The sequence below is a fragment of the Dermacentor albipictus genome, chromosome 3, assembly GCF_038994185.2.
Source record: "Dermacentor albipictus isolate Rhodes 1998 colony chromosome 3, USDA_Dalb.pri_finalv2, whole genome shotgun sequence".
NCBI classification, from domain to species: domain Eukaryota; kingdom Metazoa; phylum Arthropoda; class Arachnida; order Ixodida; family Ixodidae; genus Dermacentor; species Dermacentor albipictus.
The window spans coordinates 33,221,705-33,247,254 of NC_091823.1; the positions used below are offsets into that span (position 1 = coordinate 33,221,705).

A 25,550-nucleotide genomic window follows, 5' to 3' on the forward strand; every position below is an offset into this window, starting at 1 on the left:
GCAAACAGAATTAGTTCACAAAACAAGGAGCTGTGTTAACTTTAATTGAGCTTTTGGCTTGAATATCTGAATTCATCTGTATCAGGTGTTTCGCCGTATCGACCATATCGGCGCCCCGGTCGGCCAGACGTATTTGTTTACAAATGGCGAATAAAGTAGCGGCTCGTTTGAACCTTATTTTTTTATAGTGTACACCCCTCTTTCGTGCGATTATTGCGTATAGCTGCTGAGTCGCATGTCCGCCGTGACGAACTGCTTGAGCTCAATAAATTATTATTTTTCGTGACCTCTGGTTATGGATGTGAATCGACGCCGTTACAGAGAAGCGTCTCTTCGGTGAGCTTAATTTACTAATGATGCTTTTGTCTTCTTCAAATGTATACATATCTCATGATTCGTTTCAGGACTTTCGAACCATTCCTAAGGGAATATGACTCGCTGCTGCGTTATATACTTACTGAGGTGCAGCACTTTCAGGTAAAGCGTTCATGGACATTTGTCAATGCGCGTAATGCGTGCGTCACTTCCACAGATCATTCTTCCGATGTTCCACCTTTTATTCCGTTTCAGAACGTAATAAAATCACTCAAGAAGGACGCGCTAATCCTCGTCGCTAGCAATCGCTGGTAATTCTTGTCTTTTGTTTGTTCTTTGAGCTCTCTAATTACTTCTATCTCTGTTTTCAGCCTCCACCGAGATCTGAGACGTCAAGTGGAACAAAATTTAGCGTCCGATCCGCCCCATAGCAATCAACTTCTAAGAGATCTTCAGTCTCATCTGGATGTTGTTACTGAGGCAGGTTTAATTATCTCTTTCAGTGTGATGAAAAACGCAAGTTACAGCATGCCTTTTTTTTTTCTTTTCTGATCGAGAAATCTTTCACAGGACAAGAATATCACATCCAAAATGCTCCAAACAGCACTGCAGGAGATGGACCGCCTTGAAACCCAGCTAGAGGTATAATGCAGTTATATAGTGATATAGAAATTCGATTGTGGTTAATTTCTCTATTGCCTTTCAGGAAAAAAAGGACTGTGTTGATAGAGATACCTTTAACCAATCTATAGAAAAAGTAAGTGTGCTGAGTTGACATGGCACTTTTTACAACAGTCCTGAAAATTAACCTTTAATATAACATTTGTGTTTCTGTATATAGGTAAAGGCTGACTATGAAAATAGGCATGAGGAAACTTTTCGTGAGCTAGAGAAAACTAAAAATGAGCTCTTTGAGACCCAGAAAAGCCTTCACAACACAAAGTTGCGTTTGGCACGCTACAGTGAACCAGTATGTGTGATTGAAAACCAGCTCCAGGAGAAGGTAAGTGGAACTACACTAACTGTGAACATGCACATATCTAATATCCTTTTCCGGTCATATATGCACGCATGTGTATGATTTTTCTGTATGTATTACAGTTCCAGACATCTGGTGCAATGTAGCCTGTCATACTAACATGAATGAGTTTCATGAATTAGTGTCATTCTTATACTTCAAATTGAAAAGGACTTAGTATGGAACAACCTAATAATACTTGAATTGACACTACAGAAAATTACAGCCCTGGCATACCAGATACGTCAGTCCAACTGTGAAAAGGCAGTTGGTCAGCCAGAAAAAATACAGAAAAAAAAACGCCAGTACCAGTGCTAGCTTAACATTTCTTTACCAGCTTCCTGTTATGCCACGATGTTCTTGTGTATCTTCTCAAATTTAGTTGTCTATATATAAGAGGGCTATGTTGCATTCAAAATAATCAAAAACATAACATGACAAGTTGCAGTACTTCTAAGCGACAGAAATAACCAGAAAATATTGAAATCTGTGACATCCCCTGGGGTAATTGGTATTGCAGTTTGGATGCAAAACTGAAGAGGAAAATTTGGTGCTCACTTTGTGCTCTATTAATTAACCTTTGCCTGCCAAAGAAACAATGTTTCAATGCAACATTCTATAACAGTGTAAAGTGATCTAGTGTCATTTTTTACCACGTTTTTAGGAATGTTCAGTATGTATTGGCATAAGTTTCTTTGAGTAAGAATCTAATGTGAGAACTGGTGAAGGAGACATGGGAAATCCTTTTCAACTTCAGGAAAAGAAACTTGATGAGGTTCTACTGTGCCTGCAACAAACTCAGGAGAAACTCATTTTGGCAGAAGAAGAGCGGACTGATGCGATTTCAAGGTGCTAGCTAACTGCATAATCCATGTTCTTTAGCACTTTTTTCTTGTCCTGTTTTCACTAGCATAATGATCCCCATGGCACTGTCATTGCAGGCTTGCAGCAGTTGAAGCTCAGCTGAATAAATTTAATGCAGAAAGCACTAAGCATTCGCAAGAGTTGAAGTCCTGTCAGAATCGAAGGTTTGTATACACATTTACATCACAGATTGTTCATATCAGCAATTGATAGATAGTAACAGTTAACTTTTGAAGCAAGCAATTAAATTTATGTGAAAGTGAATGTAGAGCCAAACAAGGTGAGGCAAACACAGAAAGATATTGGAATGCTTAAGTAGGATGTCTTACCTTCTGCTCTTTATTGTGGCTGTAAGCACTTAAGCCTATTGTGCCCCAGCAAACACAGTACATCTACAAAATTCCATGAGAGAAAGAGAATAAAAGCTGCATCAAAGATGCTTGATTAGCCCCATTTCCCATGCACTTTCCTGCTCTAATTATTAAACGTAACATTTCTTTGCATTTGTGTGCAGTCATCGTATCAGATTTCCGTTAGGTGGTTGTGCTAGCATTCTTCAGTGAAGCCATAGAAAGACAACTCTTGCTGCCTGTGTTAGTAAATGCACAGACAATATTTCAAACTCTTTAAGAAGCGATTGTGTTATCAGGGCAAAAATTACAAGCGAACAGCTGTGGTAGTTTGCTTCCTTTTCTATTAATTTGCAGCAAGGCACTACAAGAACAACTTAGCTCTGCACTGGAACATGCGCAGGAGAGCGTCAGCATTGCAGAGCGAGCACTCCTTGAGAAACAAGAAGTGCAGCTGAGGTGTGAGCTGCTGGAAAGCGAAGTAATAGAGTTGGGAACTTCACTTGAAGCTGTGGTGGAGGAGGCTGCTCATCATACAGCAAGTGAGGTGAATTAAAAACTTGCTGTGTAAACTAGAGGTCTGCTGCTTCGTTGATCTTGGTAACCTGAGCGCCATAACGATTCATGGTAGCCAATAGTTGCCATGGAGTGAAGGAAGCACCATGTTAAGTAAAAAGTTTAAAAATAATAAGAAGAAAAGGTATTTGCCAGATGAGCTCTGTAGTACATTTGCAGTGACAACTTCGTCATTATTAATTCACACATCTTTCCTTTTACGTTGACTTAATTGGATTCACTTGCCGTATGTGCAAAGCAAGTTTGCAATTTCAGAAAGGCCTAAGGCAAATGGCTGGTTAAGGAAAGATGCCAGTAGTGCTCATGTAAGCAACACATCGCATGAGAAGTAAGCACTGCCTAATAACAGTGCCTTCTTTTTCTTCGTTGACGCAGTTCACATTTGGCATGCTAAGGCACGTAATACCAGCATGATAGTCTTTGCAGTTTTATATGGTGTGTCTGAAGCAACTGGGGATGTAGCTCTGCAATAGCATGCTTGGCTGGCATACAGTAAGTCTGGAGCCAGACTGTGAGTTGGAATGTGACATTTTTTTTTATGATAGTGTTTTTCTTAGTGAGTTAGCCCTGTTTTCTCATATTGGGTATCTAGATTTCTAGCCTTTCTCGTGGGCTGATCCTAAAGATATTGCAGTCTAAAAACGTGGGCCAATGCCGAAGATAGTGCAGCCTAAAAATGTTGGCCATTCCCATGGGTATGTGCAGTCTAAGAATGTTGGCCGATCCCAAAGATAGTGTAGCAAAAAAAATTTAAACAGTCCAAGGTTCCTACTCCCCTAACACGAGGAGTGTCACGATAGAGTGCCAGTGACTCTACTCCTTTCTCAACCCTAACTTGCTCAGGAAAACATTGTCTTTGATCGATCATCAATTGGAGGTTGAAACGCCTTCCAACTTTTTTTCTTTCGACCTTGCTTCGATTGCTGTTTTTCGGGGAAAAGTTAATGCACCAGCATTTACATGCAGCAAACGTTAAACTCAAGGCACAAATAGTGCTTGAAGATTATGCAGTTAATTCAGTCACCTGCCACTATGCAATGGCGATGCATACGGCAGAGTTTCTAAATTATGCTCTCATTAAGGATATGGGATAGGCTACATAATAACTGTCTGTTAAGGTTCCTTCCAGTAAAGCAGTTTATCAAACACTCTTTTATGTAGATGCCAAGATGATAAAGACACAGAGTGCAGATTTCAGGTAATCAAAATGTTAAAAAATGCTGAAGTGTTGTAAAGGCGCCCTGAACCACTCCGCGAGTAGGATACACTGCTGTGAAGATCTCGGCCAAGTTTTGCTGTCGTATACGGTGCTTCAAGCTTGCAAGCAGATCATAAAGTCACCTTTCTCTCAAACACTGTCTTTCCAACAGAAGGCCCCGTCCTCACTCTCTTCTAGACGCACTATTTCATCATTTCCTTAGACGTGTGCTGTTGGCCAATACCTGACATGAAGTGGAGGTCGGCTACATGGCGTAGATATTGTGGCCGCCACAGGGTTCAGCCATGAGTCCACTGGCTAAGTGTACTGCGGCTTGCTGAGAACAACCGCGCTTGGCTTAGGTTTAGCGTGTCTTAGGCACCAAAGGCGGTAGTCATGGCGTCTATGATGATATTTAAACTACAGTGACATTTACAAGGAAGAGCTTTGTGGGCACACCCCACTGTGCCGTTGCCTTCACAGTGCAAGGCATTGACGAAGAAACGGGAGCACAGCGGAGGCTGTGTTTGATTGCCAATAACTACGCTTCTGCTGAACGCATTGAAGTGCTTTTTGCACCAAAGTATTTCTGAACTAGCCTATTTTCACTTCAAATGCCTTTCTCCACTTTGATAAAAAGTGGCTCGGGGCCCCTTTAAGCCTAGAGGTTTACAAACAGAACTTCTTAGAGAGCTAATACCCAGATTTTGAGACATAATTTCACAACAATAATAATAATAATAATGTGGCTATATTTCAATATCTACATGGTGTACAAATTGAGATACTATCACTACATGTTTCAAAAATTGGAAAAAAAAAATTTGCATATCAAAAAGCTGTTGCTCATGTAAATACGTTCCTTGGTTGACTTCTTCCCAATTCCACATCAATTGCAGGTGGAGAAATTTCGTGAAAAAGGAAACCAGCGTATAAAAGAACTCGTCAAGCAAATTGGGCAGCTTCAGCAGGTACAGGCTAACAAATTTTAGTAGCAAGCACCAAGACTTGTTGCATGTTGAAAATCCAAGCGAGTTGTACACGAAATTTTTACTCTAAATATCAGACTGTCTGATGCACTGAAAGAGTCATTGCAATGCAAATCTTGATTGATGTCAACAAATGTTTTTCACTACAGTGAGGACTTGCCAGGTGTCGCACAGTGCGGCAATGGAAGTGCCGCACTAGTGTTGTACAGTGTCTATTCTATGCACCTTCTATTCCTGGTTACTAATACTACCTTTGCAGTTGTGACATATGCACCATCTTGCATGAACATGATGCGTCATAATGTGTGTGCATGATTTACAGCTGAAGCAAGCCTATCACAATTGAAAGCATGCAGCGAACATAATGCACCAATAACATCCACCTCCTCTAACTAATTTCATGCTGGGAATATGAAGTGGGAATGCTGCAATATTGTGCCACCAAACAACTAAGCATTATGGGAGAGCCAATCTGTTGACGGCCAGGGTTCTGTCCAGAGTTTGAACACTCACAAAAGAGGCGAGGGGTAGAGGAATAGCACATGTATCTTGACTTATTCAAGATCGTTAAAACCTTCATATACGCAACACTGTAAAATTATGTCACGCAGGACACTGTGTGACACAGGCTGGCTTCACAGCAATGAGAAGCATATTGGTGTGAAGCTGCATGCTCTTCAAAAGAGAGTTTCATGTCAATGTGTTCTGTGTTGCCATGAAGTTGCACAGTGTAGCAAAACTGGTGTGTAAAGCATGTGCCCTCCACTTCATACTTCTAAATTTCTCGTATTTCTGGTATGGGTAATACTAGCGGGAATGTGACAAATTTGCAGATATGTACGACGCCGGATGGTGCCAAGCGATACATGCCAGACCAATCTTTTTACAGGCCCTACAGCAGCAGCAGTCACTCACAGCTCACCTGTCTGAAGAGAACAGTAGACTAAGGGAGGAGACAGGAAGGCTTCAGAAACGCCAAGCTGACTTGAAACTCAACCGTGACCCTGCTTTTCAGGCACTTAGCCAGACACTGATGCAGGCTGAAAGGATGTGCCAGAAGCATCGACTTGCTGCCGAATCACTGCAGGACAAGTTGTTACACCAAGAAAAACAGTGAGTGATCATCCAGAGATGCCTGAAACAAGCATGCATCTAGAATGGCTGATGGGCCACAGAACTCTTAACTTGGCAAACACCGAGTTTGGAGCAGCTTAAAATAGACAACCAAACAAATATATGGAACCAGCTTTAGAAAACAGTGTTTATTGAGTTCACTGCCTGCAGTATATTAAGCTACACATACCAGGTATCTCACGTAACTTGAACCAAAATTTTAAAATATGCAAATGCCACGTATCTGGTCAGAACTGAGGTAATGTTGGAGATACTCAGATTATTTCTTGTGTTCCACCTAATTACATAATTAGGCTTAATTAATTAATCATCTTCCCAAATATTATAGATTAAAAGTGTCAGTGAGAGAATTGTGAGGCAACATGAGAAACTCCCAATACAGCTTTCTGTTGCTCAGTATTTGCTGCATAATACTTTCTCCAAGCACGAGAGAAGCCTGCGAATACACATGAAGTGCCTCGAGTGGCCAGTCGCACAGCAATTTTTCGTTCGGCAATTTATCAGCTTCTTTCATGCTTGGAAAAACACTTATTTAGCTTGTATTGAGCAACAGAAAGCTGTGTTGGGAGTTTTTCATGTTGCTCTACAATTTTCTCATTGACACTTATCATATATATTCATAATATTTGAGAAGTTGAATAATTATTACAAATTATGTAATTAGGCAAAATGCACAAATTATTCCGAGTATCTTCAAGTGACAGTAAACTTTACGTTCGTTCTGTCCAGCTACATGGCATTTCCATATTTTTAATGTTTGGCTCAAGTTACGTGGGACACCCTATATAAAGAGCAGCACTGCTCAACACACAGTTTGTCTAACAAGAAGACTCAAGGTAAGTGGACAACTTGTTAAATGGACATTAAATAAAAACAATTTTTTAGCTGTTGCTGTAAATTACCATTCTGCAATGTCAATAAAGCAACTCTTACCATAAGGTGAAGCTTGATAAGCCAGAAAAGTTGCAAAAACAAACAACAGGTGGTGTCGCCGCCTTGAAGTACCTAGAGTTACTGTAAATGGTACTTTTGGTAGCATACACAGTAACTCTAGAAGTTCCCATACCAGCCCGCTGTGACGTGAATTTTTACAGCATTTCCAGGGTCCTAGGTAATTATTTACCGGAAAATATGGACCACATTGTATTCTAAACGAGCCAAAGACTGAACTTGGCAAGTTTCAAGAACTCTTGCTGAGCCACAATGGTCCAAATACAAAAAAGTACTTAGAAATCCGTGATATCACGCCAATGTACTGTAGTGCTGGGGTGTAAGCGCAAAATTTTAAAAATGCAACTTTGATCACTTCTGTGGTCAAAGTTGTGAGGTCAAAGTATATTTTATCAGCCTAAACTGATTTAGCGTATCTCTTTTATGTTCCTTCAAGCGAAGTAAGCTAATAGAGGTCAGCAGGTATCCGGACCCACAGAGAGACTGAAGTCCAAGTAGAAATAAAGGCAAAATGGCATGAGAGGGCCGAACCTACAACCTCCGCATGCTGCATGCAGTGCTATAAATAAGTAAAACAGAGCTAGACATCTAACCAAGGAGCACTCGTCAAATACTTCTCCTTAACAATCAAACTACTGTATCTCAATTACTCTGCACTTCCCTTGGTTCCATTTCGACTGTTTATAATTTCATCTGTTATCTTTTCTTAGTCTATGCACCAGCAACAGTGGCTCATTGGTTATGACAATCTGCTGCAGAGTGCAAGGTTGTGAGTTTGATTCCCAGGCCACAGTGGCTGTCCTTTGATGGAGGCAGGATTTGAAAATGAGTTGTGTAGGTTAAAGAACGCCAGGTGGTCAGAATTAATCTGGAGCCTACCCTTATGGCATGTCTTATAGCCCATGTGTAGCTTTGGGATACTAAATTCACTTAATTGAGCGGTCATGGCCTGCCTGGCAATTTTATTGACCCAGCCACCGCAAGTATGCCTAGTCTAATGCCTTTCTGCAACTATAACCATCGTCAATGCCGAGTCGATCTTTGTCATCCATGCAGAAGTGCATTCAAGATAAAGCAGAGGGAGCTGGAGATCCAGCGACTTCAGAGTTTACTACAGGAGGCTGAGAGACATGCTGATCAGCTGCAGCAGTCAACGGTTGAAACTGAGAACCAAATGGCAGAGCTCCGCCGAAGAGTACACACTTTAGAAGCAGAGTGCATTGCACTGCGAAAGAGACATCCTGCTGAGGTGAGTCATTGACTGCACATCGCAACTGTGCATCATGTTTTACACTCCTCGCAGGTGGCTGCCCTAACAGAGGCACTTGAACAAGAGAAGCTAGTCCATGGTGCAAAGTTACAACGGATGGAAGACACTTTCGAAAAAAAGCTAATGAATGCACAGGCACTGCTACAAGCACAGCAGGCTGTGAATGATAAGTATGCATTGCAGGTGGTTTTGCTAACTTTGCTTATTTTACTGTGAATACCCATGGTGGGCTTATTGCACGAATTTCGGGTTCTCTGTGCATGGCATTACCAATGTCACCACCTTTGAGATCAGACCAGTGCACTGGCTGAGAGTGCAGAGGATGGAAAGACATTAGAGACATATTTTGCTAGTAAAGTTCCTTGCCAAATTTTTCATGCTTAACGTTGCATGCAAGCATAAAAAAAATACTTTGACAGAGGCACGCAAGGGAGAAAATTGCGACAAGCTTTAGCTGCCCACAAATTTAAGGTTGTACTACAACACTGCACAAAATTGAAGGGTACAGCTGCATGACTTCGTGAGCGCCAACACATGCATATGTCTGGTTACTTCGTCTTTTTGTTCTTGTGCGTAGGTGGAAAACAGAGGCATCTAGGATGGCATCAGAGTTTGAAACGGAGTTATTGGCTGCCCGAAAAAAGATATCTGCACTAAAGAGGGTGAACATAGACTTGCAAAAGAAAGTATACCACACAGCAAAAGAAACTCACAAGGTGTGTACAAGCCCCATATTAAAATTCTTCTCAAACAAGTAGCCAGCCTATAATTATGGGAATGAAGGCAAGGAAGACAGTAATGTCATTTAGAAAATCCATGCTTACTTCAAATGCATGTTCTTTAGTGCAGGTGTTTGTCAGATTACCATCAACAATTAGCACATGTTTAGCAAGGGTTCTTCAAACTTCTAACCACAGCTGCACCTACTAATGCCAACTGATTACTTCCCTTATCCTTATCAAGGACAAAAGAAAAGGACGTGTCTGTCATCAAAGACATGAAAGTCAAGTGAAGCAGAGTGCAACAGTAAGTGCAATTTTTGTGTCTGCTAGAAATAATGTTTCGTCCAATCACTGAAAGACCTAACTGCATAAGCATGTAAAAAAAAGTGCATCCCCTGTTAAAGAGCAGTACTAAGTTGTATACGTAGTACCTTGGTCACAAAGTGCACTTTTGATCACGATTGTGCCTGAGTGGCATCAAGTTTCTTGACCGCAATTGGCTCCCTTCCACAGCTTGTGCAAAGGCGTCAATCATGATTGAGAAAATCGATCCTAATCACAATCAAAAGTGACCTGTTTGGCTGGGGTATAAGTTACACTTGTGGAATGCCAATAGGGCCAAGCCGCAAAAGATACGCGGTGTCATCACCTTGAACTTTCCGCCTCAGCTGTCAGTGATGCCATATGAAGGCATCTGCTCAGGACATAGACTAAACCTAGCAAGTTGGGGTAATTTTCTGTACAAAAATGGTCTGAGCATGCAAAAACACTCATGTAACACAGAAGTAAGGGTGCAAAATTAAAGAGGAAAGCTCATCCTTAATTTTCTTGGACCCACCACATAAACACTCGGAGGGTTTCAATGAAGCGCACTGTGTGAACACCTTCATTAAAAAAAAAAAAAGTAATACAGTACATCTTGAGCGTTTATCTGTAAAAACTTCCAGTTCAAAAAAGTAATACAGTACATCTTGAGCGTTTATCTGTAAAAACTTCCAGTTTCGATCAGGGTTTCCCATATTCCCAAACAGGCTTCTGCGAGTGGCCAAATCAAATTCCATCTGCTCTCGAGTGAATCTTTACATTAGAGTATGGACTCAACAAAGCCACATGTAGTATGTACTGACAAGAGAGACCATCACGGCAGACTTGTTGCTGTGCGATTCTCAGGCCCGCAGTGCACACATTGGGCACGTTTTATTTGTGCTTGCAGGGTGGTCTGAACTAGAATGCACTCATATGTCCTGCAAGCTAAAAGCCACCTTCAAATCTAGCTCAGTGTTGAATTGTTGAGGTATTACAACTGGCCGTCGGCATATTGTACAAAAATATCACTTCATGCAGCTCCTAAGTGGAAGTACGTCGACTGCACATCAAGTAAGCTTAGGCTGAACCACGCATTGATTATCCTGTTTAAACGATTCAATAACTGGTACACTCTTGTTGCCCTCTATTTATTGTCGTTCAATTGATTCGTCACGAGGCCATCGATTGGCAGATTCTGGGTAACTCCAGGAAGGCAGGTGGGGTTCATCGAGGCCAAAATGTTTGGGAACCCCTGGTATAGATGAAAAATACTGTCTCTGAGCCATTGACATCCCTTGTAATATTCCGCAGGCACTGCAAGAACGTCACACATTATCTGCATAAAGGAGGCCCAGCAAAGAATGACTGCCGATGACTATATGCTGTGAATAAAAACTAATGAGACAGTATTTGGAAAACTGCCATGCTTTCGTATGACAGATTTATTCGGTCACACTTGTGACTGCCTCCTCCAAGTGGCACTCCATGACAGCTGGAAAGCGTGTTCCCACGTCGAGCTTCTCTTTCAATCCTCGAGGAAGAAGAAGTTGCCACTTTTCTTTTGTTCTGTGTCCTGTAAAGAACAAACAATGTGAATGTGAACACAGCAACAGTTTTGCAGTGCATTCTTGTTCTGGCGTGTGGTTTAGAATGTGAAAAAAAAGGACAGAGGAGAGAAAGTCAACCTTATCAACAGTTGTCTGTAGTGCACTGACACCACACTGGAAAGTTTCATTATTGCTTCCACTACAGGTGCTGGTTTATTTCCCTGTACAGTAAAACCTCGTTAAACAGTAGTTCCGTTTTAAAAGTAGTGAATTCAAATCCCCGACTTAGTGGCCATTGAACATAATGTGTTCTGTATCCGCATAAGCTGCACCAGCTTACTGCGTACACATCGGTTAACACGTAGTGTTTCCACTTTTCGTCTTGCAAACACGGTAGTATGTCGTCACCCTCGGGCGGCTCGGCACAACAACAGGCCTCAGAGATCAGAACAGCTTCCAAGCACCTTGTGCATTTGTGCGTGAAGTCACATGAACATCAACATCATTTCAGCGCCATGCCACAGAGAGCATTGTGGCATTGTGCAAGCAAGGACTCGCGTTATTGCCAAAGCTCGGACAAAAAAAAGTCGCCGGGTGCTCAGCATAGAAGAAAAATTAGACATTGTTCATGCTATCAAATGTGACACGAAGAAGTCGGTGCTGGCACACGACATGGGTCTACTGTTGACTACGGTGTGTGGAATTTGGAATGTAAAGAAGTTGCTCGGCAGCGCTGCTGCGACCACGAACAGATGTAGGCTACGAGGTTCAACTTTTCGCCATCGTTGCCTCTGTTGCCAAAGTGTCACCTAGCAACAGTGATGAGGACGACACGGGAAGCGACAGCATGGTCGATTCAGACCCGGCAGTGGCAAAAGCTGCGCGTTACGTCAGCTTCATTAATGCAATCGTCACGATGAGAACAGCACCCCTCAATAAAAAGGCACCTGCAACTTCTGCAACGCTACAGTGCCCGTGCACGGAGAATATGCAATGCCAACGAGGCATCTGCCATGCGAGTGTTTGCCGAGAAGAGGGGGGGCTGGCCAAAAAGCTGGCTCGCAGCTTCAGTAAGTTTGAGACTGCAGTCGTTACTGTTAAGCGGCCGTGGCATCAAACGAAAATAATACTTTTGTCGCGCGAGGTAAATAAATACTGCATTTCTTTTTCTCCTTTCATCGCACTCTCTCCGAGTTCCTTGTTCTGTTTTTGACATGTAAGTGGGCAATCTCGTTCTATTTCGGTTAAGCAGTACTAGTGTTTAGTACATACTTTTTCCGAGCTCCGGCCAACTACGGTTTAACGAGATTTCACTGTATCAACCAGGAGAGCATAAATTTTGGACAATATTTCTGAGAAATTGGCTGGAACCTCCAAAAAATATGTGCACTTCAGGTTCCAAGTCACAGACCAAGTTTGAATAGATACTATAATTTCATACATATAACCACACTAGCAATTGCAACCATAGAAAAAAAGAAAAGGTTCAATGCAAATCACTACTTGTGAAAACAAATTAAGCACAAGGCAAATATGTGGAAAATTTTTTTACATGTAATTTCAGTAATTTAGACTCGCAGCAATGCAGAGTGCATTGCCGAGAAGCAGCACCTGACAGTGAAATTCTGCGTGTTAAACCCAACTTCACTTTGTCCTTAAATTTCTAAAATTCTTAGCTTTGGGTTATATGTGCGAAAATATGGCAAACACATGCTGCAGTACTTCAATATCTGTTACCTTCACAGAGTTGAGCTTGTTTATTCTTGGCCTGTAGTTGTTGGGGTCCCTGCGGAATGTGATATTGAGCAGCTCCAAAAACTTGTTCATGCCTGCCAACAGCATCTGCGGCCTGTGCAACGCAAAAACAGGGCAGAAATGTAGCAGCAGCATCTGAACACTGTTCGGCACATGTGCCAACATCAGCAAAAAAAAAAGAGCATGAAATTTACACATCCGTAACTCTGCACCAAAAACAGATATGGCAGTTTTACAAACTGCATCCATTTGAGCGTCAAAAGTTTAAAAAAAATTTATATATAAATTTACAGCTTACATGAAATTGTTACAATGTTTACAAGGGTTTTGCAAAGCCCACTCACAAATTAGCGGTACATTTCAAGAGTGTGTTACAATGCATTTTGTTCACTTTAGATGTACAAAATTGTGATATTGTTTTTCATTGCTCAGTTGTAAAGTCGCAAACTTGATATGGTTGGAATTCTTGCAATACTCAAGGATCTTTCTCCAAAAAATTGACAGCCTAAATAAAGGATCTCCTTGTTACAGTTACTGGATTTTAACTTTCTCTCTCTTTCCATGTACAGTCAAACCTCGATTGGACAAGCAATTTTCATTTTCCGAATCTAGTTCCATTAAAAACCATAAATTTTTTTAAAAGATTTAACGAAGTCTTTTTGTGATGCAGTTTTGATTCAACAAAGTTTCTAACCATTTCAAGCATATACTTGGTGCCTTCGTGGCTAGTAAACCTAGAAAAGAAGCTATAACAATGTCACGTGGGGGAAAGGTAATCATTTGCCCAGTTCCTTCTGCTTTAAAAAATCAAGCAGCGAAAACTTCATGTGAACAGGATAATCGGGTTCCTTAAAGTGTGCGTGCGGGAGCGCTTTATGCAGGAAACAACTGTGCCATCTCTCGCGTAAGTGAAGAACTTACCGAGGCTGTAGGCCGTGCAGCACCTGTGAGTAACAGCAGCTACCAATCTCAAAGGCCATGCTTCTACGTGTAAAAGCAATGGAAGCTTCTTTTTTTTTTTTTTTGCCGGAAACTCATACTGTCAATTATATTTTACCCCCAGCGGCGATTCCTCCAGTGCAAGGGAGGAAGGGGCGTTTTCACGGACAGCCATGGCTACAGCGCAAGGCTATCCGTGTGGCTGAGCACATATGTAGGCTACAGGTTGCATCTTAGGGGCAATCTGTAGTGCGTACAAAGGCCAAGGGCGAGCCAAGGTGGCTGGGGCCTTGATGCACACTGTGTTCTCAGGCGCCTAGTGTTGGAAGTCGTGTAATCTCAAGTTTCTAAGAGGCGGCACAAAGCGTTTGCTCCCTGTCACTGGCACTCTTCATCATGCCAGCATTGTGGCAGCGAGTGTTCGTAGTCATCAAGCGAGACCTGTCGTTTTTGCCTGTGCATACGTGACACCGTGCATGTTAATTAGTAAGCAAATGTTTACATCAATTTATATGGCTGATAAAACTATGAACCTTACATTGTGTAGTTGCCTCTTGAATGAAACTGCAACTTTCTTTTTTCTTATTGGGATCTCCGTATCTTTAATCTACACCATTTTTAATTTCTGGGTGCCATCTGATGATGGCTGTGGGCACTTAGCACGATCAACCATGGCATCTGAAATTTATGGCATTGTGTGACATGCCACATGCAAATCTCGGAGGCCGTGAGCCATGCCAATGTACTGCTCTTGGCATGATCCGTACAGCACCAACCTTCTTGCAATGATTTGATAACTTGTGCTTACCGACGAGATTCCGTTAACCAAGAATGTTTTGGGAGCCTGTGAAGTTATTTTTATTTCTAAGACTTTAAAAACTTGACTTAATGAAATTCATGATTTAATGAAGTTTTTTTTTTCTGTGCACATGACTGTTATACCTAAGCTATATCTATCGATATATCGTTAAACAGGGGCTCCTGAATTAAAGCTTCCTCTTGACTCCAGTAATTGCTCAAGCCAGCATTACAAAGCAGTGCACTGAATATTGCAGCATTTATAGGTAATTATGGTTACACTACTGCTCTATTTACACAAATACATAGTGTAACTAGGAATTCTAGACAACCTAGATAATTTAATATGTATATATGCTACTATTAGTATGAGTGTTGTAGATACAGAATGCAACAGTTACCAACCACCATGGGCAAACGTTTTAGCATATTGGGATGCTCAACATGTTACAGCCACAGCAGCAATGTGCGCTGAAGCAGGTGCACACTGTCGCAAGAGAGTGCACATCATGGCATGCTAAAGGAATTCAGCTTGTGCGTGAACATCAAACTCTAGCAGCTATGCGCTGCACCTTGCTTCCATAATTTTTTGGCACCTAAACACACACACAAAAAAAAATTGTTCAAGGAACCATATAGTACAAGCCCATGGCAGGAACGCTCACATTTAGAAAGCCTTGCAATAGAAAATAAATGCACCCTTATGACTTGCATTCTGATTCAGTCAATGAAAAATGTGGTAATCAATGAGCCATGGAGTTTATCCCTCAAAGTGACTCAAGGTTTTGAATCCAAACTAAGCTTTTGCTGCTGAAATGCCATGGTTTATGGAGGCTAGCCCTTGCTTGGCAATCACATTTTAGTTAAACCTTACTCCAGTTCTTAAATTTCAGTGTGCAGAATTTTTGCTCCAGTCAATGCAATGGCAATTATAAACCCATGCTGTGCATTCAATGTCGTACAAAAGGGTGGATAATAATATTATTATATATGCCAATGAACTGTTTGTTGGCTCAGTTCTGAAGAACATGCTGCATAGAAACTAAAGTATTGCTTTAAGAAAAGTGTCTCCCAGCCTTCGTTCTGTGAGACGTACAGTCGACCAAAAAAGTTTACGGACCAAGAGATCTGACAAAAAGCTGAATATCTCCTCAGTCTCAAAACACCGACTGTTATTCCCATTTCCAGCCTTTTGTGGCATATGCGAACAACATTGTGATGATCAATTTTACTGGCTGCTTTTAAAGGCTGCTCGTATATTTTGAATTTTCTGAGATACCGTGGTCCGTAAACTTTTTGGTCGACTGTACATGCAGCATGCTCAGTTCTGAAGCAGTGCTCTTTGCCAAGGGCTTGCAGACTCCACTTATAGGAAAACTGGTGACGCAATAAATGCTCGGCTCAAGCATGACTAGTCGCACGTAATGTGGTTTACTACAAAATGCTAGAGTTTGACACTTACGCATTTGCCAGAGTCTTGACAGAGGGCTGTCCCTCGAAGACTATAACCCTGTCGGCAAGATAGGTAGCCATGATGAAGTCGTGCTCAACCACGAAGCCCGTCTTCTTAGCATGCAGGATGAATCGCTTGATGACTTTGGCCGCCACCAGACGCTGCTCGGAGTCGAGGTAGGCCGACGGTTCGTCTATCAGGTACACGTCGGCTGGCTTGCCAAGGCACAAAGCCAGGGCCACACGCTGAAGCTCACCCCCAGACAAGTTCTGCACCTATGGGGCACACAAAAAACAAACAGAATGTAAGAATCATGTGATATAAAATGCACATGTTGAAGCAGCAAGTTCCTGTGTACCCACGCAAAGCTTGATTGAATATTTGTTAAAAAAATTAAATTAAATTATGGGGTTTTACGTGCCAAAACCACTTTCTGATTTATGAGGCATGCCGTAGTAGAGGACTCCGGAAATTTCGACCACCTGGGGTTCTTTAACGTGCACCTAAATCTAAGCACACGGGTGTTTTCGCATTTCGCCCCCATCGAAATGCGGCCGCCGATGAATATTTGTTGGCACAATGAGATGGTATTTACACAGTACTATGACCAAACACAACACAATGTACTAACTACTATACGATCACGGCCATTAGAGAAGAATACCTTATAATCGCAAGTTACTAAGCTATTCTCCATTAACTCTTATCCCAAATTCTTACCAATCCAGGTTTCTGAGTACCTCCTGTAAACATGCTGTGAATAGCATAGGAGAGATCGTATCTCCCTGCCTGAAAAGCGTCAGGCAGGGAGATACAGTATCTCCAATGCTACTGTCTCTCCAATATTGTCTCTGATACAGTCTCTCCAATGCTCCAAAGCTGAGCGCATATGCAGCCTATGCACCGTTTTAGAGGTAATCTGCCGCATTGCAGAGAGTGGGCATGCTGAGATGGTGTGGCATTGTGTGTTGTCTTCCCGCATGTTTAATACTGGAGGTTGCATAATCTGGAGTATCGGAGACGCATTGAAGGGAGAAGCAGATGAAGCATTTGCTCCCCTTTGCCAGGTGCTTTTCATGATAGCGGCGTCCCACTGTGGGCAACACTATCAGGCGCAAGGGTGGAGTGCACACAAAAGCATGGCTGAGTTCGCTTTGTACCACCCATGTGAAGATATTACGACATGGCATTAAACCATATCTGTCACCAACTCTTAAATTCAACAAAATTAGTTTTATTCTCATTAAAATTTGCCTTTTCCGATTGCCTGACAATTTGGAAAATTCGGCAGTCTTTTTTGTGTACGAAAAATTCGTCGGCAACTGTAATTATTTGCATAAAAGGTAAAATTTCGATGTAATGAAATTATGATATAACGAAGCAAATTCCCAATTTTACCGACTTCGTTATGACGAGGGTTAACTCCATTATACAAAAGGCTGCATACAAAAGTTTAAAGTGGATGGCATGGTGGAAGGCCGTGATGTTGCGATACTTACTTCCTGGTCAATAATGGCATCGATCTGCAGTGGTTTCATGACGTCTGCGATGAACTGCGGGTGCACGTAGGCATCCCTTATTTTGTCATGAAGCAGCATTCGCACAGTTCCTTGAGATTTTGGCGAAATCTTTTGGGGCTTGTAACTGATGTTTAAGGAAGGGACGTCACCTGCGTCAGTAATGAAAAATATAACTTTTAAAAAAAACTTGCTCAAGTGTTCAAGAAATGCCACCATCATCACCATAACAAATGTGCAACCATGTCATATGTGCAACCACATTGTCGTACGTTCACTGAGATAAAGGCAGTCATCTATAGCACATCTACCCAAAGTCCGTCACTATCTTAAAGATCGATACACATTCAAAAATATGGAACATATGTTTCACACCCAAAGCGCTGTCAGTTAATGCAAGCACTTGCAAATAACACAACTTCGTAACAGCCACACTGATGCACTAATAATCGCAATATTTAGTATCTGAGATAAGCGAACAAAACAGGCCTACAGACTTTAACCACGCTTACGATTTACCCCAAAATACATCAGCATCAGCCGTGGACTGTAAGCATACACACTCTCAACTTGAACATAAATCCGAGCTTGTCTTGAATGCATAGAAAACACGCATTATGCAAACGCACCTCCTTCATCAGGTTTCAATCGGCCAGCCATCATACGAATGAACGTTGTCTTTCCTGTTCCATTCTCTCCCAGCATCACTATGATCTCAGAATCTGTGAATGTCCCAGCATGTACACTCATTTCAAAGTCACCTGTGGTAAAGAAACAAATTAACATATAAATATGAAACTTCAAAGCTTCATTTACCCACACGCAGGCACGCACACCACATGCTCAGTGACAGCTTACCTAGGTTTTTTTTCATGTTGGGATACTCGTAGCGACACATTCGCTTGATTTCTTCCTCTGTAGCCGTTTCGGCAACTTTGAACACCAGTGAGGTGTCCCTAAACCTTAGATTCTCGGTTGGCACAAAACCATCCAGGAAGATGTTGATGCCTGCATAGATTAGGACAACAATAGGGAATGAAATCAAATGTGCAAGCAGTTTGCAAGACATTGCACTACAAAACTCGTACAATGTTACATGCTTAAAAGACTACTCTTACCTTCCCTGACAGAGAATGGCATGGTAACCACACCGTAGCAACCAGGCACGCCATATAAGCAGCAGATGAAGTCAGACAGATAGTCGAGCACTGACAGGTCATGCTCCACAACAATGATATACCTGCAAAGGAAACAAGAGCAATGCCCTTTATGCACATTCACTGTACTATGGTGAAACAAGGCACTCAAAAGCTAATAGCACTACTTAAAGGAGTACAAACGCAACATGTTCGACGTCACTTTTTCCCCATTATGTGGTTATCCAAGCCCTCAAACTGTCAGGGTGGCCAAACAGGACCATGAGTGGGATTGCACACTCAAGCCCTGTCGTGCACAAAGCAAACGCTGCGCATACGCAGTACAGTTTCATGTAGCTGCGGTCTGCTATGTAGCGTAGATACCGCAGCGGCCGCAATGAGTCCACTCACTGAGGACAACCGCGTTTGGTGCGTCATAGACGTTAAGTTTGTAAATAGTGGTGCCTACGTGAACATCCAAAATAAAATTTGAACTGCGTGCCATGGTGAAATTCAGGAGGCAGATCGCCCCACTCCGCTGCAGCTTTCACAGTGCAAGGCATTGAAGGAGGAGCAGGAGCATCGCAAAGGGGATCACAGGTGACCTTCGACTGCCAATAACTCCACTTCTGCTGAATGCATTGAAAGTACTTTCTGCGACAAAGTATTTCTGAGATAGTCTATTTTAACTTCACATACATTTCTCAACTCCGATGAAAAGTGGTTCATGGCCCCTTTAATTGGTGCTACTGACAACTGTAGTGTTACCAACTAGCCCTATCTCTCATCAAAATTTGATTTTATATTATAAGGCAAAACTAATAATAATGATACTGAAAGGCCAACATCACAGAAAGCAACAAATTATAAAATGCGTGTACCTTGCACAAAATGGGTTCCATCATGGACAAACAAAATGAGAGAAGGAGGATTCATTAAAAATAATAATTTTAACAGAACTTATGTAAGGGAGCAATTTGTTTTCAAAGATGGGTGCATCATGCGTCAAAGTTTTGATCAAGCGCTATGATATGTATCCATTCTTTAAGCAATGACTGTTCTAATGCAATCTGAATATTCTTCTTTGGGCTTCATTTGTTTGAGACAGCGTGCAGGTGCATAAAATTTCATGACAACTTAATTTTAGAAAGTGTTCTTCAGTCCATAATTAGCAAGCCTTGCAAAAAATTTGTTCTGCATGTCACGTTTCATTCTGCGGTATTGTAGGTCCTACCCCTTTCCAGACTGCTATTTCATAGGCCTAACATGCAAAATTATAAATTACAGGTACACACACGCACACAGAGCCAGCCTTACTTTTGTGGATGAATCAAGGAGCGGATTGCCTGAGCAGCCTTGAGCCTCTGCTTCACATCCAGATAACTTGAGGGCTCATCAAACATAAAGCTGTGAAAAGAAAGGAATGATGAGTTGATTGAATGACGAGTTGATGATACCAGCCTCTGCTAACTAAATGCTTATACTACCACATAAACAAGCACACATACTTACATGTCTGCTTTCTGTATGCACACCATTGCACAGGCAAAGCGTTGAAGCTCCCCTCCAGACAGTGCGTCCACATTTCTGTCTCTCACATTGTTGAGGTCTGTGTGGAAGACAGAGCTGTCATAATGTGTTCCACTTAGTCTGGAGAATACAACACAAGGTTTCGAGCAGAATATACAAGCATTAAAAGGAAGCTTTGTCTTAGGAGCTCCTATCAGAATATGTGGAAATATAGAAGACATTTAGCTAAGCGCCCACTGAAACAATTTTGATGAGATTTGACGAATTTAAAAGAAAAAGGTACTTAAAATGTATTGATGTTTGATTAAGGAATTCGAACTGTTCAGAAAAATTGTAAGTTGAAGGGTTAGAAAAATAAAAAATGAGAGTGCCTAAGTTTGTAACTCTTAACTCCACGAGGAAACAAAACCACACAGTAAAGTGCCTCAATTACGATGTCAAAAGTGGACAAAACTGCTAGACTGTACACCCTTCCTTGATATCCACGACTAATAAGTGAATAAGATTTTTGCAAAACTTGGGTTATGTAAACGTTCCATGTAACCTGTAAACTAAATGTACAACATAGTTGTCTGATTAGTATTTAAAAGATGCAGTTTACTGGATTGCAATAGTATATGTTTTTGATGTAGGGCTAGGGCATTGTAAACTTCGTGCCACATTTCATTTTTGTCAAACAATCATGAAAAGCATTCATAAAAGAGGCCTTCATTCATAATTTTGCTTCCAAGAGTCAGCAGAAATTCACTTCTCTCAAATGCAACAAATTTTGTTCTATTCGGTTGCCTAATAAGAGTATTTCAGTGTTTCAGTCGAATTTGAAGAGGAAGATCCGACTTGGCTCCAAGTTAAAGCTTCCTTCTCTTAAGAAAATATATAGCCTGAAACCAACCGAGTACTCTGCACACTTCATCCTGATTCTTCATTTCATCCTTTTTGTCTATGAGTTGCTGCACGGATCCCTGCAAAAGAGTGCAAAGTGTGCAACGTCCTACACAACAGAGTTCAACCCTAAAATTTTTCACACTGCAGATGTATCAGTCCACCAAGCTTGCTACAATGCTACAGTAAACGTAGGGCCTACTCAATCTATCTATAATTTTGAGAGCTGCCACGTTTTCCAGACCATTGTCTGCACTTGGTGTATAGTAATACATAGGGACAAATTTGGGCTAAAAAAATATATATATCTTCCTTTGGTGGTCTATAAAAGCAAAATTTGGCTGAAATTATTTTTTGATATATTGTCAGAAAGGAAAAACAAAAACCAATATCAAGCAGTAAAACTGTGGGTCCCTTACTAGGCTCCGTAGGAGTCAATGGTGAAATCTGTCAAAAACACTCTCGTCAGCGTTTTCGTAACAAAACAAGTGAAGCAGGTCATGCAAGCAATACGCAAGTTCGCTTGCATATTGAGAGGGGCCTGTATCAGCAAGAAATATTGCATGTGCGCAGCAACAATTGTTGTGGAGCTGATTTTTGCTTTAGCATGGTAAAAAGTTGCAGGCACAATCAGGGCTCATAATTTTCAAGCATGCCTATGACAGCTCTATTGTGCTTCACCACAGTCAAATATGCATTACCAACTGGCACCAAATTCTACTCTTCTAAAATGCCTATGATGTTTCAAAACTAAATCACGTTTAGCCTGCATCATGCGAAATTTGAACGTTAAAAAATATCTACAGCCCATAGACAATAGTCCAGCAAAAATGATAGGCCACATCAGTGCCAGTTAGGCGTGTTTGTGAGGAATGAGACTGATATTCTGCACAAGGCTGGCACTACCCTCCCGCGTGTGAGGGGAATGCTGTGAATCACTTGAAACCTGCACCATATCAATGGTGACATGCAGGTCTCACAATGGTGCACTTGCAAAGCAAATAGCTAAGTACACCACCTCCTGAACTGTCGTCAGTGACGAGAGGTTAAGGATGGAGCAGCACATGCCCCTCTAAAGAAACATAGAAGCACCAACCAGCAAATCGCCTTCTCCAGTTTTCTGCATCCCACATATTTATATTGTCTTTGCCTTGCTTCGTCATTGCTGTGACATTAACAAACTTGCCTCGGGGGAGAAAAAGGGAGTATTTGGGAGGAACAAACGACACATTTGTCTGTAAAAGTACCGACTCAGATTTTTCTGTTGCTCTTTCTCAGCTGCGTGCATAAAGTTCTCTGGACGCCAGGCGAGGCAAGATCATCCCCTCCACCCACCCCTTTCTTTTTTTCCCAGAGTACCTCGTATGACTCTGTGCATGTGTTGTTAGCTATACATACATCCTCACATCTGCCTATCTCCGGTGTTCACGATTGCTGTTCATGACTCAAATTTTCTTTGCTCTAAACTACAGCGCATCACCTCATTTGTGCCTGTTCGATTTGTAAGGGGGCAGGGAGGGACTATCTTTAAGAGATCCCGAGGTTTAACATCCTGAAGCAAGACACAATCTAAGAGACATGCAAGACTAGATGGTGTGGGGGGGATCAGGATTAACTTGCCCTTAAACATAAGCACACAATCGTTTTGCATTCTGCCCTCATCAAAATGTAGCCATGGCTACAGAAAAGCAAGCCCTCGACCACATGCTCAGTAGCAGAATGCCGTAGCCATTGAGCCACCACAGTGTGTGAGAGGATAACTATTTTATGGAAGCGCAGGGGATCGGCAAGATTTTGTGCGTGGAGCTTCTTCTGCATTCTCGACCTGTCACTGAATACGTATGGTGTATGAGTGAGAGGTGAATAGAATTAACCTCTATACTCACTTTTGTAGCCTGCAAAGGTTCTTAATGGTTGTAAACAGTGCAGCTGGGAAGTTGCAGTTGATAATGCGTACCTTGACAGCTTTGGGAATCTGGTCAACATACTGAGGCTTGATGATCGCCTTCAGGTCATCTTCCAGAATCTTGGTAAAGTAGTTTTGAAGCTCCGAACCACGGAAATACTGAAGGATTTCTGTCCAATCTGGGGGATCCTGTTTGTGCATGGAAATAATTCACAAGAGAGTCGAATAGTTGCTTACTTTCCCTACAAAAGATACTGCAGCCCACAATGTGGCCAATGCAAGAGTGTGATAACATTCAATACATTCAAGAAATGCAGTAGTAAACAAATCAGAATTGCAATATGACATAGTAAAGTAGAACATAAAAGATAGTGTGGAATATAGTACCAGAAAAAGTAAAATTGATAGAAGTCATCAGAAGAAAGGGGAGATAAATCAAATCAATAGTATAGGTGCATGAATCCCAGAAATTTCAATGAATATGAATAAAATGGTTAGAAAAATATGAACACAGTTAATATAGCAGGAGACAGTGCTCAATAAATAGACATATGTAATCAGTCAAGTATATCAGCTGAGCCAAAACCACAGTCTGCTGTTACAGATGTTGTTGAGGTGGGAATGTCTTGTACTTCTATATAATAATGATTGAAGGTACACTGACAGCTTTAAGCGAGACTTGCAGTTGCACTACTGAAAAAAGCAAAAAAAACTAATTTACTAGCTTTCTTGGTAAATGTGCACAGGTGAAACTGCAATTTCTAATTTAGTGAGTTGAATTCTGCTGGTGGCAGCAACTGAATGTGGAGGAAACTAAAAATCTGTTATTTGTTCAAGTTTGTTTTGTTGAGTGACTCAGCAAGTGAATACAACTTACTCCGTAACGCCCCAAGTTGGGCTTCAGTTTCCCAGCCAAAATCTTGAGGGCAGTTGATTTCCCAATTCCATTTGTCCCCACCAGACCCAACACTTCACCAGGTCTTGGAGTAGGCAACCTAGAGCATTAAAACAAGTCGTTTAGTTGTGCTCCCCTAGAAGTAGCCAATTTTCATTACTCACCTGTGTAACTTGAAGGAGTTCTGGCTGTACCTATGAGTTGTATCTTTCTCTAGGTTACTAGGCAAATTGATAATAGAAATGGCTTCGAATGGACATTTCTGGAACAAATAAACACTGTAAATCAACGCGACGAATACTGTCGCCGCCGCACTGGTTTACAGGGCTATATTTTGCATAATAAACACATGAAAACCTCGTCAATTACGAAACGCCTTATTTTTGAGGTAGACGCAAAGGACGTCATTCAAAGAGCAGAGACCGATTACCCACCTTGACACAGATACCACAACCGATGCACAAGTTCTCCGATATAGCAGCGATCTTGTCGTTAGGCGTCACTTCTATGCAAAGTTTGCCTGAGCAGAAGAAATGCGTCGGAAATGTGAGCAAGTGAGGCAAGAACTCAGCTGGCTACATACGGCAAGGCTAACGGGAGTCATTCTTACCCAGTCTTACAACAGGGCACGACTTTTTGCACTCTTGTTTACATCTCTTGGGCTTGCATTTGTCTGTATTGACGATGGCGATCCTCGTTAACTTATCCTGTGAACTCATATCCGCCGCTTGTCAATCCTCGCTGAAAAGAAAGGAACGAGCTTGCTAGAAATGTTTACCGCAGGCGTGACCTCCTTCCTTCAGACCATATGTTTACTGCCAGCAGTTAGCGAGAAGTGAGCCGGAAATGAATGAACAAACGAAGTCTAATGATCTCAACAGCATTCGCTTACAAATCGTTTCCAACATTTCCTAAATTAAGTAAAGTAAATATTAAAGACGAGTTGCTTCACCGTTCACGAGTCACACAGGCAGTAATTATGCGGCTAATCCGGCAAGCATTCGTGGCTACTATTCCGGGGGACAAACTAGCCGAAAATTGAGATGAGGAGTGGTACTTTTCAGCCTATTGCAAATGTTTGCGAAACATTTTTCACTTTTCCCCGTGCTCACTTTGCTTGAAGCCGGCTTGAAATACTACGGATGCACAGACATGACAGAGTGGTACTACGAATCAACGCCCTTCAGGGAGCGATACGCTGTGGCTAATTTGATCGGCAACCAAGCGCACAATTCTTCATTGAAGCATCGAACAATCGTTTGCACAAATAAATGGTTAAACAGAACTTAATTTGACAGTTACCTGACCGCAGCGAGGATCCACGTGAACAAGATGGCTGAAAAGGGCGCCTAGAGGTGTTGCGCCAATCTACAACACGATTGGCATGTTTTGTGCTGCCACCTACCCGCTAAAGAGCAAAACCGACGCTCAGTAATCAAACACCACGCCAAACACAGTGGGCGTACCGTTGTTGGCAACCATATATAGCTCTGGAGGTT

The 25,550-nt window shown here is 41.8% G+C and overlaps 2 protein-coding genes across 4 annotated transcripts; one reads left to right on the forward strand and one right to left on the reverse strand.

The window, feature by feature from the left end:
- Positions 1 to 85: 85 nt before the first annotated feature.
- Positions 86 to 11,264, forward strand: LOC135903012 (sodium channel and clathrin linker 1-like). The gene is made up of 18 exons (XM_065433387.1): positions 86 to 336; positions 405 to 477; positions 571 to 626; positions 687 to 795; positions 886 to 957; positions 1,022 to 1,072; positions 1,157 to 1,318; positions 2,091 to 2,182; positions 2,275 to 2,361; positions 2,905 to 3,094; positions 5,221 to 5,292; positions 6,200 to 6,423; positions 8,452 to 8,644; positions 8,699 to 8,835; positions 9,243 to 9,381; positions 9,629 to 9,691; positions 11,005 to 11,077; positions 11,134 to 11,264. The coding sequence occupies exons 1-17, from the start codon at positions 296 to 298 to the stop codon at positions 11,035 to 11,037; spliced, it is 1,794 nt and encodes a 597-aa protein (XP_065289459.1). The 5' UTR covers positions 86 to 295; the 3' UTR covers positions 11,038 to 11,077; positions 11,134 to 11,264.
- Positions 11,103 to 25,488, reverse strand: pix (ATP-binding cassette sub-family E member 1 pix). Of its 3 annotated transcripts, none has more exons than XM_065433354.1 (16): positions 25,354 to 25,488; positions 24,662 to 24,792; positions 24,486 to 24,571; positions 24,216 to 24,313; positions 24,034 to 24,151; positions 23,208 to 23,345; positions 21,261 to 21,330; positions 20,351 to 20,447; positions 20,156 to 20,245; positions 18,821 to 18,942; positions 18,561 to 18,710; positions 18,332 to 18,463; positions 17,685 to 17,854; positions 16,195 to 16,460; positions 12,978 to 13,089; positions 11,103 to 11,266 (listed from the first exon to the last, which is right to left on the reverse strand). In XM_065433354.1, the coding sequence occupies exons 2-16, from the start codon at positions 24,768 to 24,770 to the stop codon at positions 11,219 to 11,221; spliced, it is 1,806 nt and encodes a 601-aa protein (XP_065289426.1). In that variant the 5' UTR covers positions 24,771 to 24,792; positions 25,354 to 25,488; the 3' UTR covers positions 11,103 to 11,218. The 3 variants fall into 3 exon arrangements, with proteins under 3 accessions (XP_065289426.1, XP_065289436.1, XP_065289445.1); XM_065433364.2 differs by lacking the exon at positions 25,354 to 25,488 and adding an exon at positions 25,164 to 25,323; XM_065433373.2 differs by lacking the exon at positions 25,354 to 25,488 and adding an exon at positions 25,004 to 25,117.
- Between the last annotated feature and the right edge of the window lie 62 nt (positions 25,489 to 25,550).

Bases quoted from the DNA above. Each gene is read 5' to 3' on its own strand.
- LOC135903012 (XM_065433387.1), top strand. From the start codon at position 296: ATGGATGTGAATCGACGCCGTTACAGAGAAGCGTCTCTTCG. The intron at 627-686 runs GTAATTCTTGTC...CTCTGTTTTCAG, and splicing joins CTCGTCGCTAGCAATCGCTG to CCTCCACCGAGATCTGAGAC. The intron at 9,692-11,004 runs GTAAGTGCAATT...AATATTCCGCAG, and splicing joins AAGTGAAGCAGAGTGCAACA to GCACTGCAAGAACGTCACAC.
- pix (XM_065433354.1), bottom strand. From the start codon at position 24,770: ATGAGTTCACAGGATAAGTTAACGAGGATCGCCATCGTCAATACAGAC. The intron at 21,331-23,207 runs GTACGCATTATC...ACTCTTTTGCAG, and splicing joins AGATTCCCAAAGCTGTCAAG to GGATCCGTGCAGCAACTCAT. The intron at 20,246-20,350 runs GTAAGTATGTGT...TTCTTTTCACAG, and splicing joins TGCATACAGAAAGCAGACAT to CTTTATGTTTGATGAGCCCT.